At 38.0% G+C, this 21,185-nt stretch overlaps 1 gene segment (V, D, J or C); it reads left to right on the forward strand.

Moving 5' to 3' along the window:
• LOC131829222 (T-cell receptor gamma chain C region C10.5-like) overlaps positions 1-12,869 on the forward strand; it is a 44,350-nt gene extending 31,481 nt beyond the window's left edge. Inside the window, 2 exon segments of the C gene segment in view lie at positions 9,602-9,649; positions 12,292-12,869. Coding sequence covers positions 9,602-9,649; positions 12,292-12,434 — 191 coding nt within the window.
• The last annotated feature ends 8,316 nt before the right edge of the window (positions 12,870-21,185 follow it).

The raw sequence follows: 21,185 nt of genomic DNA on the forward strand, positions 1-21,185 counted from the left end.
TAACTTTAATGTAACCACTGGGCTGAAGTCCTTTAGGTGTCGATTTTTATACTGATCAATGTAAAAATATACTATAGTAACATTCCATGGTGATGATCATAGAAAAGGGAGAAGTTCTTCTTTATGGTGTGTTTTACTTGGGAATTAACTTCTGAAAGGATAGTCAACCAAGGTCTTCTCATAGCAAAGCTAGTGAGGGCATTTCTTTTAATGCCTTTCTTCAACAAATTTCTTTTTTTTTTTTTAATTAACATACAACACATTATATGCTTCAGGGGTACAGGTCTACGATTCCTCAGTCTTACACATTCACAGCATTCAATGTAGCACTTACCCTCCCCAAAGACCACCACCTAGCTACTCCATCCCTATTACCCCCTTCCTTCCAGCAACCCTCAGTTTCTTTCCTGAGATTAAGAGTCTCATCTTATGGTCTGTCACCCTCTCTAATTTCATCTTGTTTCATTTTTCCCTCCCTTCCCCTATGATTCCTCATATCAGTGAGATCATATGATAATTCTCTTTCTCTGGATTATTTAGTTCGCTTAGCATTATAGCCTCTAGTTCCATACATGTCCTCGTAAATGTCAAGATTTCAGGGGTTTTTGATGGTTGGATAGTATTCCATTGTACATATATACCACATCTTTAACTATTCATTTGTTGTTGGACATCTAGGCTCTTTGTATATAATTTGGCTATTGTGGACATTGCTGCTATAAGCATCTTTGGATCACAACATTTGTATCTTTGGAGTAACTTCCCAGTAGTTGAATTGCAGGGTCATAGGGTGGCTCTATTTTCAACTTTTTGAGGAACTTCCATACTGTTTTCCAGAGTGGCTGCACGAGCTTGCATTCCCACCAGCAGTGTAGGAGGGTCCCCTTTCTCTGAATCCTTGCCAGCATCTGTCATTTCCTGACTTGTTGATTTTGGCCATTCTGACTGGTGTGAGGTGATATCGCATTGTGGTTTTGATTTGTATTTCCCTGATGCCGAGTGATATGGAGCACTTTTTCATGTGTCTGTTGGCCATCTGGATGTTTTCTTTGCAGAAATGTCTGTTCATGTCCTCTGCCCATTTCTTGATTGGACTATTTGCTCTTTGAGTGTTGAGTTTGATAAGTTCTTTATAGATTTGGGATACTAGCCCTTTATCTGATATGTCAGTTGCAAATATCTTCTACCATTCTGTCAGTTGTCTTTTGGTTTTGTTGACAGTTTCCTTTGCTGTGCAAAGGATTTTGATCTTGATGAAGTCCCAATAGTTCATTTTTGCCCTTGCTTCCCTTGCCTTTGGCGATGTTTCTAGGAAGAAGTTGCTGCGGCTGAGGTCAAAAAGGTTCCTGCCTGTGTTCTCCTCAAGGATTTTGATGGATTTCTTTCTCACATTAAGGTCTTTTATCCATTTGGAGTCTATTTTTGGGTGTGGTGCAAGAAAATGGTACAGTTTCCCTTTTTTGCATGTGGCTGTTTAATTTTCCCAACACCATTTGTTGAAGAAACTGTCTTTTTTTCCATTGGACATTCTTTCCTGCTTTGTTGAACATTAGTTGACCAGAGAGTTGAGGGTCTATTTCTGGGCATTCTATTCTGTTCCACTGATCTGTGTCTGTTTTTGTGCCAGTACCATGCTGTCTTGATTATGACAGCTTTGTAATAGAGTTTGAAGTCTGGAATTGTGATGCCACCAACTTTGGCTTTCTTTTTCAACATTCCTCTGGCTATTCGGGGTCTTTTCTGCTTCCATATAAGTTTTAGGATTATTTGTTCCATTTCTTTGAAAAAAGTTGATGGTATTTTAATAAGGTTTGCATTAAATGTGTAGATTGTTTTAGGTAGCATAGACATTTTCATAATATTTGTTCTTCTAATCCATGAGCATGGAATGTTTTTCCATTTCTTTATGTCTTCCTCAATTTCTTTCATGAGTACTCTATAAGAGTTTTCTGAGTCTAGATTCTTTGGTTAAGTTTATTCCTAGGTATCTTGTGTTTTTGGGTGGAATTGCAAGTGGGATCAACTCCTTAATTTCTCTTTCTTCTGTCTTGTTCATGTACAGAAATGCAATTGATTTCTGTGCATTGATTTTATATTCTGACACTTTACTGAATTCCTATATGAGTTCTAGCAGTTTTGGGGTGGAGTCTTCTGGGTTTTCTACATAAAGTATCATATCATCTGCAAAGAATGAGATTTCTTTGTCAATTCGGATGCCTTTTACTTTTTGATGTCTGATTGCTGAGGCCACGACTTTTAGTTATATGTTGAATAGCAGTGGTGATAGTGGACAGCCCTGCTGTGTTCCTGGGCTTAGGCTTTCAGTTTTTGTCCATTGAGAATGATATTCATTGTTAGTTCTCATATATGGCTATTACAATATTGAGGTCTATACCCTCTACCCCTACACTGCAAAGGATATTGATCAAGACAGTATGCTGTGCTTTGTCAAATGCTTTTTCAGCATCTATTGAGAGCATCCTATGGTTCTTGTTCTTAATAAAGAATGTATTATTAATGTATTATTAATTATTATTAATGTATTGTATCACATTGAGTGATTTGTGGATGTTGAACCAAACTTGCAGTCCAAGAATAAATCTCACTTGGTCGTGATGAATAATGCTTTTTAATGTACCATTAGGTCCTATTGGCTAGCATTTTGCTGAGGATATTTGCATTCGTCATGAATATTGGTCTGTAATTCTCCTTTTTGATGGGGTCTTTGGTTTTGGGATCAAGGTAATTCTGACCTCCTAAAATGAGTTTGGAAGTTTTCCTTCCATTTCTATTTTTTGGGACAAGAATGGCTATTAGTTCTTCTTTAAATGTATGGTAGAATTCCCCCTGGAAAGCCATCTAGCCCAGGGATCTTTTTGGTTAGGAGACTTTTTATTACTGCTTGAATATCCTTACTGGTTATGGGTATGTTCAGGATTTCTCTTTCTTCCTGGTTCAGTTTTGGTAGTTTAGAAGTCTCTAGGAATGCATCCATTTCTTCCAGATTGTCTAATTTGCTGGTGTATAATTAATTGCTCATAATGTGCTCTTATAATTGTTTGTATTTCTTTGGTGTTGATTGTGATCTCTCCTCTTTCATTCATGATTTTATTAATTTGGGTCCTTTCTCTTTTCTTTTTGATAAGTCTAGCCAGGTGTTTATCTATCTTAATAATTCTTTCAAGAAGCCAGCTCCTAGTTTCATTGATCTGTTCTATTGTTCTTTTGGTTTCTATTTCATTGTTTACTGCTCTGATCTTTATTTATCTTCTCCTCCTGGGCTTAGACTTTATTTGCTGTTCTTTCTCCAGCTGCTTTAGGTGTAGGGTTAGGTTGTATATTTGAGACCTTTCTTGTTTCTTGAGAAAGACTTGCATTGCATATACCCTCCTCTCAGGACCACCTTTGCTATGTCCCAAAGATTTTGAACAGGATGCTCTTTAGCTTTCATGTATTTGAGTTCTTTCCAACCTTCTTTTTGTAGTTTAGTTCTAGTTTCAAAGCATTGTGGTCTGAAAATATGCAGGGAATAATCCCAATTTTTTGGTACTGGTTGAGACCAGATTTGTGATCTAGGATGTGATCTATTCTGGAGAATGTTCCATGTGCACTAGAGAAGAATATGTGTTCTGTTGCTTTGGGATGGAATGTTCTGAATATATCTGTGATGTCCATCTGGTCCAATGTGTCATTTAAAGCCTTTATCTCCTTGTCGATCTTTGCTTAGAGGATCTGTCCATTTCAGTCAGGGGGTATTATAATCCCCTACTATTATTGTATTGCTGTCGATGTGTTTCTTTAATTTCATTATTAAGTGGTTTATATATTTGGCTGCTCCCATATTAGGGGTACAGATATTTTAAATTTTTAAATCTTCTTGTTGGACAGACCCTTTAAGTATGATATAGTGTCCGTCCTCATCTCTTTTTATAGTCTTTGGCTTAAAATATAATTTATCTCATACAAGGATTGCCACCCCAGTTCCTTTTGATGTCCATTAATATGGTAAATTATTTTTCACCCCCTCACTTTAAATCTGGAGGTGTCTTTGGGTCTAAAATGAGTTTCTTGCAGACAGCATATTGATAGCTCTTGTTTTATTATCTATTCTGATGTACTGTGTCTTTTAATGGGGGCATTTAGTAATGAGTAACTCAATGTAATTGAGTTGCCCTCAATGTAATTGAGGTAACTATTGAGAGATATGAATTTAGTGCCATTGTATTGCCTGTTGGGTAACTGTTACTGTATAATGTCTCTGTTCTTTTCTGGTCTGTTACTTTTAGGCTCTCTATTTGCTTAGAGAACTCTTTTCAATATTTCCTGTAGGCTTGGTTTGGTATTTGCAAATTATTTTAGTTTTGTTTGCCCTGAAAGCTTTTTATTTCTCCTTCTATTTTCAATGAGAGCCTCACTGGGTATAGTATTCTTGGTTGCATATTTTTCTCATTTGGTGCTCTAAATATATCATGCTAGTCCTTTCTGGTGTGCCAGGTCTCTGTCAATAGTTCTGTTGCTAATCTAATATTTCTACCACTGTAGGCTACAGACCTCTTGTCCTGATCTGCTTTCAGAATTTTCTCTTTGTCTCTGAGACTTTAAGTTTTACTATTAGATGACAGAGTGTGGACCTATTTTTATTGATTTTGAGGGGGGTTCTCTGTGCCTCCTGGACTTGATGCCTGTTTCCTTCCCCAAATTAGGGAGGTTATCTGCTATAATTTGCTCCAATATACCTTTTGCCCCCCCCTTTCTTCTTCTTCTGGGATCCTAATTATTCTAGTATTGTTTTGTCTTATGGTATCATTTATCCCTTGAGTTCTCCCTTTGAGATTCCATAGTTGTTTCACTCTCTTTTCCTCAGTTTCTTTATTCTCCACCATTTGGTCTTATATTTCACTAATTCTCTCTTCTGCCTCATTTGTCCCAGCAGTAATAGCCTCCATTTTTTTTTATAATTTTTTATTTTTTATAAACATATATTTTTATCCCCAGGGGTACAGGTCTGTGAATCACCAGGTTTACACACTTCACAGCACCAAAGCACATACCCTCCCCAATGTCCATAATCCCACCCCCTTCTCCCAAACCCCCTCCCCCCAGCAACCCTCAGTTTGTTTTGTGAGATTAAGAGTCACTTATGGTTTGTCTCCCTCCCAATCCCATCTTCTTTCATTTATTCTTCTCATACCCACTTAAGCCCCCATGTTGCATCACCACTTCCTCATATCAGGGAGACCATATGATAGTTGTCTTTCTCTGCTTGACTTATTTCGCTAAGCATGATACGCTCTAGTTCCATCCATGTTGTCGCAAATGGCAAGATTTCATTTCTTTTGATGGCTGCATAGTATTCCATTGTGTATATATACCACATCTTCTTGATCCATTCATCTGTTGATGGACATCTAGGTTCTTTCCATAGTTTGGCTATTGTAGACATTGCTGCTATAAACATTCGGGTGCACGTGCCCCTTTGGATCACTACGTTTGTATCTTTAGGGTAAATACCCAATAGTGCAATTGCTGGGTCATAGGGCAGTTCTATTTTCAACATTTTGAGGAACCTCCATGCTGTTTTCCAGAGTGGCTGCACCAGCTTGCATTCCCACCAACAGTGTAGGAGGGTTCCCCTTTCTCCGCATCCTCGCCAGCATCTGTCATTTCCTGACTTGTTGATTTTGGCCATTCTGACTGGTGTGAGGTGATATCGCATTGTGGTTTTGATTTGTATTTCCCTGATGCCGAGTGATATGGAGCACTTTTTCATGTGTCTGTTGGCCATCTGGATGTCTTCTTTGCAGAAATGTCTGTTCATGTCCTCTGCCCATTTCTTGATTGGATTATTTGTTCTTTGGGTGTTGAGTTTGCTAAGTTCTTTATAGATTCTGGACACTAGTCCTTTATCTGATATGTCATTTGCAAATATCTTCTCCCATTCTGTCAGTTGTCTTTTGATTTTGTTAACTGTTTCCTTTGCTGTGCAAAAGCTTTTGATCTTGATGAAATCCCAATAGTTCATTTTTTCCCTTGCTTCCCTTGCCTTTGGCGTTGTTCCTAGGAAGATCTTGCTGCGGCTGAGGTCGAAGAGGTTGCTGCCTGTGTTCTCCTCAAGGATTTTGAATAGCTTCCATTTTTTATTGCACCTCATTAATAGCTTTTTAAAATTTTAACGTGGTTGTATTCGTTCTTTTATTTTCTAATAAAGGAACTCTCTAATATTTTCTATGCTTTTTTCAAGCCCAGCTAGCATCTTTAGAATCATCATGCTGAACTCTAGTTCTGAAATCTTACTAATGTCCATATTGATTAGGTCTAGCAGTCAGTTCTGCCTCTTATTCTTTTTTTTTTTTTTTTTTTGAGGTGAGTTTTTCTGTCTTGTCATTTTGTCCAGAGAAAAATAGATGAATGAGAGAACAAAATGCCAAAAAGGTAACAATGAACCCAGAAGAATATACACTAACCAAATCAGAAGATACCATCTATAAAATGGTCACTTTTCTGTTCATAGAATTGTTACTATTCTCTTTGATCTCCTTTTTAGTTTGTAGGTGTTCAGAATGGTTTGATAACTATTTAGCTGAATTCCTTGGACCAGAAGAAATTTAGATCTCCTACTCCTCTGCCATCTTGCTCCTCCCTCCCTTCCTCAGTATATTTCTAATGCTAATGCTCATAAGTTTTTTGTTTGTTGTTTTTGGGGTTTTTTGATGAAATATATAAAACATGGAAACACAAAACAGGGAAGGAATTTTGAAGAGAGATAAAACTAGTCTGGTCCAAGTTTTCAACCAACATTGATTAAGAATGTGAAACTAGAATACACATAGATTTAATTTGAAAAATTATTACCTGACTGTTTAAACGTCAATAAATGGTGGTAAGTGATTTATATTTATTTTTTAATGAGCAAAGTCACTGTATGGAAAAGAAAGATGATTTCAAGACACTCAAAAACCAGTTCTTGAGGATATTTTAACATCTAAACACGATTATGTAAATATTTCTGTTCTTGAGATTTACACAAAAGCCTATAGCTCAGATTCATTTTTTTAAAGCATACCAAAATAAGATTATGTGAAGTGAATAATTTCCACAACAGAACGATATCTGGAGAGAACACATCAAGGAGAAAAATAATGAACATGCTAAGACTCTCTTCCTCCATCCAACAGTCAATCATACTTTTTTTTTTTATGTTCAGTTGGCCAACATATAGTACATCATTAGATTTTGATGTAGTATTCAATGATTCATTAGTTGCATAGAACACCCAGTGCTCATCGTCAACATGTGCCCTCCTTGATACCCATCATCCAGCTATCCCATCCTTCTACCCTTCTTCTCTGAAACCCTAAATTTGTTTCCCAGAGTCCAGAGTCTCTCATGGTTTGTCTCCCTCTCTTATCTCTACAAGCAAATAATCCAGTCAATGACCTTTTTAAGGAAGTTTGGTTTTGTATGCATATCAGGTTTTTGTTTTTGTTTATGTTCTTGGTTTTGTTTTTATTTTTTATTTATTTTCAGCATAACAGTATTCATTATTTTTGCACCACACCCAGTGCTCCATGCAATCCATGCCCTCTATAATACCCACCACCTGGTAACCCGACCTCCCACCCCCGCCCCTTCAAAACCCTCAGATTGTTTTTCAGAGTCCATAGTCTCTCATGGCTCACCTCCCTTTCCAATTTCCCTGAACTCCCTTCTCCTCTTTAACTCCCCATGTCCTCCATGCTATTTGTTATGCTCCACAAATAAGTGAAACCATATGATAATTGACTCTCTCTGCTTGACTTATTTCACTCAGCATAATCTCTTTCAGTCCCATCCATGTTGATACAAAAGTTGGGTACTCATTCTTTCTGATGGAGGCATAATACTCCATAGTGTGTATGAACCACATCATCCTTATCCATTCGTCCATTGAAGGGCATCTTGGTTCTTTCCACAGTTTGGTGACCATGGCCATTGCTGCTATAAACATTGGGGTACAGATGGCCCTTCTTTTCACGACATCTGTATCTTTGGGGTAAATACCCAGAAATGCAATTGCAGGGTCATAGTGAAGTTCTATTTTTAATTTCTTGAGAAATCTCCACACTGTTCCCCAAAGTGGCTGCACCAACTTGCATTCCCACCAACAGTGGAAGAGGGTTCCCCTTTCTCCACATCCCCTCCAACACATGTTGTTTCCTGTCTTGCTAATTTTGGCCATTCTAACTGGTGTAAGGTGGTATCTCAATGTGGTTTTAATTTGAATCTCCCTGATGGCTAGTGATGATGAACATTTTTTCATGTGTCTGAGAGCCATTTGTTTGTCTTCATTGGAGAAGTCTCTGTTCATATCTTCTGCCCATTTTTTGATATGATTGTCTGTTTTGTGTGTGTTGAGTTTGAGGAGTTCTTTATAGATCCTGGATATCAACCTTTTGTCTGTACTGTAATTTGCAAATATCTTCTCCCATTCCATGGGTTGCCTCTTTGTTTTTATTTTTGTGAGTTTTTTTTTTTTACACTATAAAGTAATACAACCCTCACCTCAGTTATATATTCAGAAAATCTATGATTATTCCTTGTCCAGTCTTTCTGTCCCTGGAAAGAAGCACACTGAAATGCTGAACTTCTGTAATAAAAAGATCATTTTCTATGAGTAATTATGATAGGAGAAGAGATAAAGCCTGAGATAATGCCTCCACTATGGTGGAGTCATATGAATTTCTATGGATTGTTTTACAAGGTACTTTCCACATGTTCTAGCTTATCTAAACCCTCATAATGAAATGTTGAGTGCTGGCTCTGCCAATCACTGGTATGACTCCCAGCAAGTTATTTAGACTTTCTAAACCTCATTTCTTCATGGCTAACATGAATACAGCTCACATCAGTGTCATGACCTAATACATGTGAATCTTTCACATACTTCCTGGCACAGTAATAATCATTCAATAGGTATTGGCTTTCATTATTATTATTGTCATGTCCACAAATACCACCACTCCAAAAAATCATGTGCATGAGTTGGGGATATTGGAACATGTGTGCTTTGGAAAGGTGGGGCCTCTTTCCTTTGCTTAGATGGGGAATTTACCTATTCCAGACTCCTCCCAAAATGTAATATTCTGCTGTGCGTTCTAGGATTGGATGAATTCTTTTTGGTAACAACCCTTCATGTTAGCAGTGGGTGCTGAGCAATGTATAGCAGCCACTGTTTCAGTTATTTTTTTCCATTTAACAAGAATTTATAGAACACCTACTGTGTAGCAAGCACTGTGCTGAGAGCTATGAGCACAGAGGGAAAACAAGATAGTCCTAGACATTAAGTTGTGAGAAAATAAGGAAAAATGCATCATTCATGCACTTCAGCATCTTCATATGCAGAAATACAATAAATTAATTGGTCTACTAGCTTACACAGACTCAGAACAATCAGTTCTGGAATTGTGGGGCTCATATTAGTAATGGCTCTCTCCTCTCTGTTTACATATTCTATCATCTACCTATCTATTTATATACCATCCATCTATCCATCCACAAAACAGACAACATATCAAATAATGAATATAAACAATTTAATAATACTTGTCTTTATTTCTTTTAGAGCTTTCTGCTATTACATCTAGAAAATCTTCTTTGAAAGATGAAACTGGTAAGTTTTTGTCTATGTTTGCTCTTAGTTATGCTATAGCACTTTTTCTTCCTGATCAACTTAACTTATGAAATTCCCTGGCTTCAGGGAGACGCCTCAGAATGGCCGGATCTTGCAAAGTATACTGAGTTATATTTTAAGTCAATCCATTTCTCAGGAGTCATTTTAACACAGTAAACGCTGGTTTTGGTGTGAGAAGACAATAAATTAGGGGTACAGTGATGTACTCTGAATTCTTTCTGCAATGGACTCTGTTCACTTCTGTGGCCTTTGTTTCTACTGATTGAGGAAAACATGATATCAAGTTGCTTCTGGATATTTTTAAGTTTTTGTTCTTGTTGGTGGTTAATAACATGAATTGACACTGAGAGTGTCTTATACAGGGGGCACTGTACTGCACATTACACTGTACTGTGTGTCCATGTTGTTCGATTCTCTTAATATTCACTGTGGAGGATTTTATCCCCATTTTACACAGTGTGTGGGGGGGGCAAGGACCTAAAATTAATTCTGTCCCTTGTGCCATGCCACACAATGATCTGGGGCTTCAACCCAGACCTTCTTAATTGAGAGTTCAAATACTTACTAAGTTCTTATTCTTTCTCTAATTCCCAAAGCCAAGGCCCTGAGACAGGTCCACACATGGGAGAGGGGGTGTAAGTGCAGGGCTTCATGTACCACAGACTGGACATTAACCCCAGTCTTTTACTATTTAGTTTCATGAATGTGGGTTCAGTAGTTACATTTTCTGGAAAGCAGGAATAACACAAATGATGTCTCACTCAGTTACTGAAGACATAAGGTCACATTTGTAGAATGTCTAGCATAAGGTATCTCATTTAGCTGTCACATTGTAAGTACTGGTTTCTGGTCCTTTCTACTACAAGAAGCTACAAGAAACTACAAGAAGCACTGGCTCTAGCCTTACTGATTTTCCCCCTCCATGTCCAATCTTGACCTCAGCTAACATATTACCTACCAAAGGCAAGGAGCAATGAGCACGGCACCACTTGATGTCCTTTTCCACAGTAAGGGTTAATGATTCTTGAGTTCTGACTCTTTTGGAGATAAACACATAAAAAAAAAAAATCCAGGTGCTCCTGCATGGCTCAATCGGTTAAGGGTCTGCCTTCAGCTCAGGATATGATCCCAGGGTCTTGGAATTGAACCCCATTTTGGGCTCCCTGCTCAGTGGGGAGCCTGCTTCCCTCTGCAGTTCCCCCTGCCTGTGTTCTCTGGCTCTTTCTCTCTCTTTGGTAAAGTAAAATAAAATAAAATAAAAGTCTTTAAAAAAAAAGAGAGAGAGAAAGAAATGTCCAGATGAACAGACTCAAGACCCAACCTAGTGGTTCATTGAATGGCCAGTCTGGTCCACCATCATTGTCATTAATTTCTTGACATATATTGTCATTATTTCTTGACATCATATATTTCTTACAAAACCCCAAAGGATAAAAAATGCAATTATCATATAACATCATAGATACAATGAGGGTATTCAGGAAAGACAAGGGAGTGAGTTTGAGCTCTTAAAGTTGCAGAGAATTGGATTTGCCCCTTTCTTCCATTTTTTGTTTATTTTATTTTATTATTTCTTCAAGATTTTATTTAAATTTCAGTTATTTAATATAAGGGTAATATTAGGTTCAGGTGTACAATATGATTTAACACTTCCATACATCACCCTGTGCTCATCACAACTAATGCCCTCTTTACTAAAACCTCCCACCCATCCTACCTTGAACACAACCAAATTTGTACCCCTGATAGTAATCTCAGTAATGGCTAAGATGCTTCTAAATCAACAATTCATCTTTATATTTATGCTTAACTCTTTGTTGTTGAGGGTATTTATTACACGTAGAGGTATAGAAACACAGAGTAGGTAAGAATGTGTTCTTTTTTTAAGGTTTTATTTATTTATTTGGCAAAGAGAGAGAGATCAAGAGAGGGAACACAAGCAAGGGGAGTGGGAGAGGGAGAAGAGATCCCAGAAAGCTGGGGTCAATCCTAGGGCCCTGGGGTCATTACTGAGCCAAAGGCAGATGCTTAATTACTGAATTACCCAAGCTCCCCAAGAATGTGTCCTTGAACATTATGTTGCTGGGATTAAAATCTGGCTTGTGGTACTTACTAACTGTAGACATCAGGCAAATTAGTTCTCTGTTCTCAATTAATTTGTAAAATGGCAATGAAAATAATCCCCTAGGTTACTAAAAAATTAAGATTAAAGTTTTGTACACAAACCTCTCAAATTAATCTGTAGTTTAGATAGTGGTTAAAGCATATTAGTGACTATTATTACTTAGAGACATGGTGGGAATGAAGAAATGATAAAAGCTATTTTCACCAATTTTTTTCAGGTTGACTCATTCATCTAAGATATAACCTTACTTCCTAATACTTTGGAATATTCTTAGTGAACCTCTGATGTTGATTGAGTTTATCTGCAAGCTAGATTATGAGTTATTTGGTGGTGGTGGTAATGGTGGTGGTGCTGGTGATGTTGATGGTGTAGACATTTACTTCCAGGTTTTGCTGTTGTGGGGACATCAGAAATGTATAATATGACCCGTCTCCCATTAATAAGTTATAGCCCTTCAAAAGAACAGAAGGTAAAACTAATAAATGACCTATTTTAGACACCCTGCAGGTGCAGCTCATGAACACCTCTGCCTACTACACCTACCTTCTCCTCCTTTTCAAGAACCTGATCTACTTTGCCATCATTCTCTTCTATCTGCTTGGGATATCAGCTCTCTGTGGCAATGGGAAGAGCTCCTAGCACATGGTGCCATCACGTGTCCACTTGTCTTCATTGGCTATTATTGCCTAAAGCATCATCTGAGTATATAATGGGGCATTCTAGATTTGGGTTATTTTGGTTCACATGTGTCTTTCTATTGTATCATTATTGAAGAATGATTTTACAAACAATTGGGCAAGCAGAAAAGTTCACTCTGCAGCAAGAACAACTTCTGCCATGACTTAAGTGTAGGGTCAGGGGGTTATCCACAGGGGCTTCAACACTGCTCTCTCCTTAATGTCTGCCAGCTCCTCAGAGCCACCTGTGCCTCTACGTTTAGCCAACACAGAGCTTCTAGGTGCATCTCCTGGGGCCCTTTAACCAGATAATTGCTTCAAAACCTTTTATTTTGCACATCTGGAAACTGACATCTTTGCTTTCATAATAGGCACAATAAAAACAATCAAAAGTCTACTTCTGCATCTGTGTACTTTCATTTGGGGCAATCTGAGAGGCCAAGGTAACAGAGAGTATGACAAACGAGCTTTCGAATTCAGGACTGGTTGTAATATTGGTCAATTTCACATTTCAAATCTTTCCCTGAGATAGTCCTTATGAAGCCTTCTTTGGGACACCCACCCCAGGGGGGCCATAGCCAGTGAAGGTGCCCAAGTTATTTCTCCTTCAAAGGTGAGCAGATTCAGACCCACTTGGTTTGAAACATTCTGGTAGTGACAGTATAACATTGTTACATGACAGGCAGGTATGCTCAGACCCATGTTTCCTAATCTCACAAGAACCCCATTAGAGTCCCACTAACACTGAAAAAGTAGAGTAGTAGAGGAGTTAAGTGCATGAACTCTGAACCTGCCAAGTACCTGGGTTTAAATCTTGAGTCTATAGCTGTTTGAACTGTCTATGCTGCAAGTTTCTCATTTATAAAATGAAGATATGTTATACCCCATCTCCTGGAGTTGTGTAGAAGAGATAGTTAATTTTGTTGAATATATATGAATCTTCAACAACCTTAGCATCTCCTGTTGGCAGTTCTACTTTAGAAATAAGAGAAAACACACCTGCTTGCACACCCTTATTGTAGGAACTAAGATTTACGTGCAATACCATACCACTATTTACAACAGTCCCAAATTAAATCAAATGCCAATAAGGGGAGGTGAATCATGAGAGACTATGGACTCTGAAAAACAATCTGAGGGGTTTGAAGTGGCGGGGGGGTGGGAGGTTGGGGTACCAGGTGATGGGTATTATAGAGGGCACGGATTGCACGGAGCACTGGGTGTGGTGAAAAAATAATGAAGACTGTTTTTCTGAAAATAAATAAATCAATTTACTAAAAAAAATGCCCAATAAGAAACTAAAAAAATAAAATTAATGTATGATGGGCTAGTATGCATCTACACAAAAATATAGATTGTTGAAGAAATGAAAAATTGATCAGAAAGTATTATTGAGGTAGTAGCAGGCTGATTCAGTTTAAAGAATGAAAGACTTTTGATCTCAAGTTTTAAATTCTTAAGAATTTACATTCATTGTAAATTCATTGTAGAAATTACATAAATAAATAAAAACTAAAAAAAAAATTTAGAGATTACATAAATAAATAAATTTTAAAAAGAGATTGTAGAGATTACATAAATAAATAAAAACTTTTAAAAAGGAAAGTATTATTGAAGAAATAGGCATGGCAGGGTCCTACTAAAATTTTTAGATTATACGTTCACATGGTTCCAAAATTTAAACACTCTAAAAATTGAACTACAAAATCACTCCAGCCACTGTCACTACCTGCCCACCACTTACAGGTCACATCTTTTGTTTCTTGCCTGTCCTTCCAGGTTTTATTTAGGCAAATATGAACTTAGATATTTTTTTAAAAATACATATAGATCTAATTTTCTTCCTTCTAACACATAGGTAGAAATGACATACATTATCCTGCACTTCTCACTTATATACCCTTCTACTCTTTTTTTTTTTAATTTTTTATAAACATATATTTTTATCCCCAGGGGTACAGGTCTGTGAATCACCAGGTTTACACACTTCACAGCACTCACCAAAGCACATACCCTCCCCAATGTCCATAATCCCACCCCCTTCTCCCAAACCCCCTCCCCCCAGCAACCCTCAGTTTGTTTTGTGAGATTAAGAGTTACTTATGGTTTGTCTCCCTCCCAATCCCATCTTGTTTCATTTATTCTTCTCCTACCCACTTAAGTCCATCAACAGATGAATGGATCAAGAAGATGTGGTATATATACACAATGGAATACTATGCAGCCATCAAAAGAAATGAAATCTTGCCATTTGTGACAACATGGATGGAACTAGAGCGTATCATGCTTAGCAAAATAAGTCAAGCAGAGAAAGACAACTATCATACAAATGAATCTTTTTAAAGTAAAAGTTTTTATATACTGGAATAAAACAATGCCTCATTTAAAATTGGGAAGGATTTTCTGTTTATTTACAATCAGCCTCATTTCTGTGAAACAGGTTCTATTGGAAACCAAGTAGAGGTTCCCAAGTAGAGGACCCACCAGATACAATAAAGTGGGAATTTAATTTTTTTCTACTCCTTGATTCTCAAGAATGTGATCAGACTCCTTTAGGACAAATGCCTGGCTTCTACTTAGAGATCTGAAACTGTTTCTGCATATGGAAATCATTGAGATACAAAAGGAAAACTAACAAAAGATAGAAAGCTGTGTGGAGCTGATGTCACTGCTGGGGCTCCTAGGCAGTGCCTCCTGTGGCTTCCAACTCCTTAGTACCCTCATTCCCCAACTGTACTTGGACTGCCCAGGACTGGGAAATGCAGAAAGGGGGAGGTGCTGGAGACCAGTGTTGGTGGCAGGAAGGTGCTGGTGTGATGATGGTGTTCTATTTTCTCAGGCTTGTTTTATCTATGTGCTCTGTCAAATGTGGTTGATTCATGGAAAATGCTTGAAGTCAAACAGGCCTTTAATAGTTGGGACTGTCAGTGGTGGTTGCCATGTTGAAAGATAAAATAAGGACAGTTAAACCCCAGCCAACTTTGCTCATCCAAAGGGCCACAACTAATCGGAAGAACATATCCATCTGCACACGCATGCTCCTTCTGTCAAGGCTGTGGTTGAGGGCCCCCATATTTTATACCAAGGCTCATTCCAATAGCTGCTACATGAGTTGGGAATGTAAGATCAGAGGTATTGAGACACTGCACCCTCAGTCCACTGTGATGACACTGTTCTGAAAGAAATAACATGCAGACTTGTAGAACTAGGTGATCCCTGACATTCTACCAAGACCTACTCTTTTCCACGGCAGATGATTTACTGAGGGTACTATTTTCAGTCTCATTTTGTCACTATAGGCAGGGAGATATGAGATCCTTCACCATGAAACTACTAGCACAGACAGACTGTAGACATTATAACAGCAGGTGCTTCTTTCCTCACAGGAACACAGACATACAGAGACCCTGAGTTCCACTGTGTCATTGGATGTCATAAGCTGAATCTTCTCAATGCCTCTAAAGAGACAAATGACTGCAGAGTCAAGAATAATTAGAGCATAATACCACCCCCTTCTCCCAAACCCCCTCCCCCCAGCAACCCTGTTTGTTTTGTGAGATTAAGAGTCACTTATGGTTTGTCTCCCTCCCAATCCCATCTTGTTTCATTGATTCTTCTCGTACCCACTTAAGCCCCCATGTTGCATCACCACTTCCTCATATCAGGGAGATTATATGATAGTTGTATTTCTCTGCTTGACTTATTTCGCTAAGCATGATACGCTCTAGTTCCATCCATGTTGTCGCAAATGGCAAGATTTCATTTCTTTTGATGGCTGCATAGTATTCCATTGTGTATATATACCACATCTTCTTGATCCATTCATCTGTTGATGGACATCTAGGTTCATCTAGTTCTTGGCTATTGTGTACATTGCTGCTATAAACATTCGGGTGCACGTGCCCCTTTGGATCACTACGTTTGTATCTTTAGGGTAAATACCCAGTAGTGCAATTGCTGGGTCATAGGGCAGTTCTATTTTCAACATTTTGAGGAACCTCCAGGCTGTTTCCCAGAGTGGTTGCACCAGCTTGCATTCCCACCAACAGTGTAGGGGGGTTCCCCTTTCTCCGCATCCTCGCCAGCATCTGTCATTTCCTGACTTGTTGATTTTAGCCATTCTGACTGGTGTGAGGTGATATCTCATTGTGGTTTTGATTTGTATTTCCCTGATGCCAAGTGATATGGAGCACTTTTTCATGTGTCTGATGGCCATCTGGATGTCTTCTTTGCAGAAATGTCTGTTCATGTCCTCTGCCCATTTCTTGATTGGATTATTTGTTCTTTGGGTGTTGAGTTTGCTAAGTTCTTTATAGATTCTGGACACTAGTCCTTTATCTGATATGTCGTTTGCAAATATCTTCTCCCATTCTGTCAGTTGTCTTTTGATTTTGTTAACTGTTTCCTTTGCTGTGCAGATCTTGATGAAATCCCAATAGTTCATTTTTTCCCTTGCTTCCCTTGCCTTTGGCGTTGTTCCTAGGAAGATCTTGCTGCGGCTGAGGTCAAAGAGGTTGCTGCCTGTGTTCTCCTCAAGGATTTTGATGGACTCCTTTCGCACATTGAGGTCCTTCATCCATTTTGAGTCTATTTTTGTGTGTGGTGTAAGGAAATGGTCCAATTTCATTTTTATGCATGTGGCTGTCCAATTTTCCCAGCACCATTTATTGAAGAGGCTGTCTTTTTTCCATTGGACATTCTTTCCTGCTTTGTTGAAGATTAGTTGGCCGTAGAGTTAAGGGTCTATTTCTGGGCTCTCTATTCTGTTCCATTGATCTATGTGTCTGTTTTTGTGCCAGTACCATGCTGTCTTGATGATGACAGCTTTGTAATAGAGCTTGAAGTCCGGAATTGTGATGCCACCAACGTTGGCTTTCTTTTTCAATATCCCTTGGGCTATTCGAGGTCTTTTCTGGTTCCATATAAATTTTAGGATTATTTGTTCCATTTCTTTGAAAAAGATAGATGGTGCTTTGATAGGAATTGCATTAAATGTGTAGATTGCTTTAGGTAGCATAGACATTTTCACCATATTTATTCTTCCAATCCAGGAGCATGGAACATTTTTCCATTTCTTTGTGTCTTCCTCAATTTCTTTCATGAGTACTTTACAGTTTTCTGAGTATAGATTCTGTGCCTCTTTGGTTAGGTTTATTCCTAGGTATCTTATGGTTTGGGGTGCAATTGTAAATGGGATGGACTCCTTAATTTCTCTTTCTTCTGTACTGCTGTTGGTGTAGAGAAATGCAACTGATTTCTGTGCATTGATTTTATATCCTGACACTTTACTGAATTCCTGTACAAGTTCTAGAAGTTTTGGAGTGGAGTCTTTTGGGTTTTCCACATATAGTATCATATCATCTGCGAAGAGTGATAATTTGACTTCTTCTTTGCCGATTTGGATGCCTTTAATTTCCTTTTGTTGTCTGATTGCTGAGGCTAGGACCTCTAGTACTATGTTGAATAGCAGTGGTGATAATGGACATCCCTGCCGTGTTCCTGACCTTAGCAAAAAAGCTTTCAGTTTTTCTCCATTGAGAATGATATTTGCAGTGGGTTTTTCATAGATGGCTTTGATAATATTGAGGTATGTGCCCTCTATCCCTACACATTGAAGAGTTTTGATCAGGAAGGGATGCTGTACTTTGTCAAATGCTTTTTCAGCATCTATTGAGAGTATCATATGGTTCTTGTTCTTTCTTTTATTGATGTGTTGTATCACATTGACTGATTTGCGGATGTTGAACCAACCTTGCAGCCCTGGAATAAATCCCACGTGGTCGTTGTGAATAATCCTTTTAATGTACTGTTGAATCCTATTGGCTAGTATTTTGTTGAGTATTTTCGCATCTGTGTTCATCAAGGATATTGGTCTATAGCTCTCTTTTTTGATGGGATCCTTGTCTCGTTTTGGGATCAAGGTGATGCTGACCTCATAAAATGAGTTTGGAAGTTTTCCTTCCATTTCTATTTTTTGGAACAGTTTCAGGAGAATAGGAATTAGTTCTCCTTTAAATGTTTGGTAGAATTCCCCCAGGAAGCCGTCTGGCCCTGGGCTTTTGTTTGTTTGGAGATTTTTAATGACTGTTTCAATCTCCTTACTGTTCATGCTTTCTACTTCTTCCTGATTCAGTTGTGGTAGTTTATATATTTCTAGGAATGCATCCATTTTTTCCAGATTGTCAAATTTGTTGGCATAGATTTGCTTATAGTATGTTCTTATAATAGTTTGTATTTCTTTGGTGTTAGATGTGATCTCTCCTCTTTCATTCATGATTTTATTTATTTGGGTCCTTTCTCTTTTCTTTTTGATAAGTCTGGCCAGGGGTTTATCAATTTTATTAATTGTTTCAAAGAACCAGCTCCTAGTTTCTTTGATTTGCTCTATTGTCTTTTTGGTTTCTATTTCATTGATTTCTGCTCTGATCTTTATGATTCCTCTTCTCCTGCTTGGCTTAGGGTTGCTTTCTTGTTCTTTCTCCAGCTCCTTTAGGTGTAGGTTTAGGTTGTGTACCTGAGACCTTTCTTGTTTCTTGAGAAAGGCTTGAACCGCTATATATTTTCCTCTCAGGACTGCCTTTGTTGTGTCCCACAGTTTGAACCGTTGTATTTTCATTATCATTTGTTTCCATGATTTTTTTCAATTCTTTAATTTCCCGGTTGACCCATTCATTCTTTAGAAGGATGCTGTTTAGTCTCCATGTATTTGGGTTCTTTCCAAACTTCCTTTTGTGGTTGAGTTCTAGCTTTAGAGCATTGTGTTCTGAAAATATGCAGGGAATGATCCCAATCTTTTGATACCGGTTGAGTCCTGATTTAGGACCGAGGATGTGATCTATTCTGGAGAATGTTCCATGTGCACTAGAGAAGAATGTGTATTCTGTTGCTTTGGGATGAAATGTTCTGAATATATCTGATGTCCATCTGGTCCAGTGTGTCGTTTAAGGCCTTTATTTCCTTGTTGATCTTTTGCTTGGATGATCTGTCCATTTCAGTGAGGGGAGTGTTGAAGTCCCCTACTACTATTGTATTATTGTTTATGTGTTTCTTTGATTTTGTTATTAATTGGTTTATATAGTTGGCTGCTCCCACGTTGGGGGCATAGATATTTAAAATTGTTAGATCTTCTTGTTGGACAGACCCTTTGAGTATGATATAGTGTCCTTCCTCATCTCTTATTATAGTCTTTGGCTAAAAATCTAATTGATCTGATATAAGGATTGCCACTCCTGCTTTCTTCTGATGTCCATTAGCATGGTAAATTCTTTTCCACCCCCTCACTTTAAATCTGGAGGTGTCTTCGGGATAAAAATGAGTTTCTTGGATGCAACATATAGATGGGTTTTGTTTTTTTATCCCTTCTGATACCCTGTGTCTTTTGACAGGGGCATTTAGCCCATTAACATTCAGGGTAACTATTGAGAGATATGAATTTAGTGCCATTGTATTGCCTGTAAGGTGACTGTTACTGTATATGGTCTCTGTTCCTTTCTTATCTACCACTTGTTGGCTCTCTCTTTGCTTAGAGGACCCCTTTCAATTTGGTGTTTGCAAATTCTTTCAGGTTTTGTTTGTCCTGGAAGCTTTTAATCTCTCCTTCTATTTTCAATGATAGCCTAGCTGGATATAGTATTCTTGGCTGCATGTTTTTCTCATTTAGTGCTCTGAAAATATCATGCCAGCTCTTTCTGGCCTGCCATGTCTCTGTGGATAAGGCAGCTGCCAATCTAATATTTTTACCATTGTATGTTACAGACTTCTTTTCCCAGGCTGCTTTCAGGATTTTCTCTTTGTCACTGAGACATGTAAATTTTACTATTAGGTGACGGGGTGTGGGCCTATTCTTATTGATTTTGAGGGGTGTTCTCTGAACCTCCTGAATTTTGATGCTCATTCCCTTTGCCATATTGGGGAAATTCTCCCCAATAATTCTCTCCAGTATACCTTGTGCTCCCCTCTCTCTTTCTTCTACTTCTGGAATCCCAATTATTCTAATGTTGTTTCATCTTATGGTGTCACTTATCTCTCGAATTCTCCCCTCGTGGTCCAGTAGCTGTTTGTCCCTCTTTTGCTCAGCTTCTTTATTCTCTGTCATTTGGTCTTCTATATCACTAATTCTTTCTTCTGCCTCATTTATCCTAGCAGTGAGAGCCTTCATTTTTTATTGCACCTCATTAATAGCTTTTTTGATTTCAACTTGGTTAGATTTTAGTTCTTTTATTTCTCCAGAAAGGGCTTTTATATCTCTCGAGAGGGTTTCTCTCATATCTTCCATGCCTTTTTCGAGCCCGACTAGAACCTTGAGAATTGTCATTCTGAACTCTAGATCTAACATATTACCAATGTCTGTATTGATTAGGTCCCTAGCCTTCGGTACTGCCTCTTGTTCTTTTTTTTGCGTTCAATTTTTCCGTCTTGTCATTTTGTCCAGATAAGAGTATATGAAGGAGCAAGTAAAATACTAAAAGAGTGGCAACAACCCCAGGACAATATGCTTTAACCAAATTAGAAGAGATACCAAATCGTGAGGGGCGAGAAAAGGGATAAAAAGAGGTTCAAAAAGGAAGAAAGAAAAAAAAAGAAAAGAATTTAAAAAAAAACAAATAAGAAAAATATAAAAAAGAAAAATATATATATATATATATATTAGATAAACTGGTTAAAAAACGTTAAAAAAGAAAAAGGTAAAAGTTAAAAAAAAATTTTACCAGAA

This window comes from Mustela lutreola, chromosome 4 (assembly GCF_030435805.1).
Source record: "Mustela lutreola isolate mMusLut2 chromosome 4, mMusLut2.pri, whole genome shotgun sequence".
Lineage (NCBI taxonomy): Eukaryota > Metazoa > Chordata > Mammalia > Carnivora > Mustelidae > Mustela > Mustela lutreola.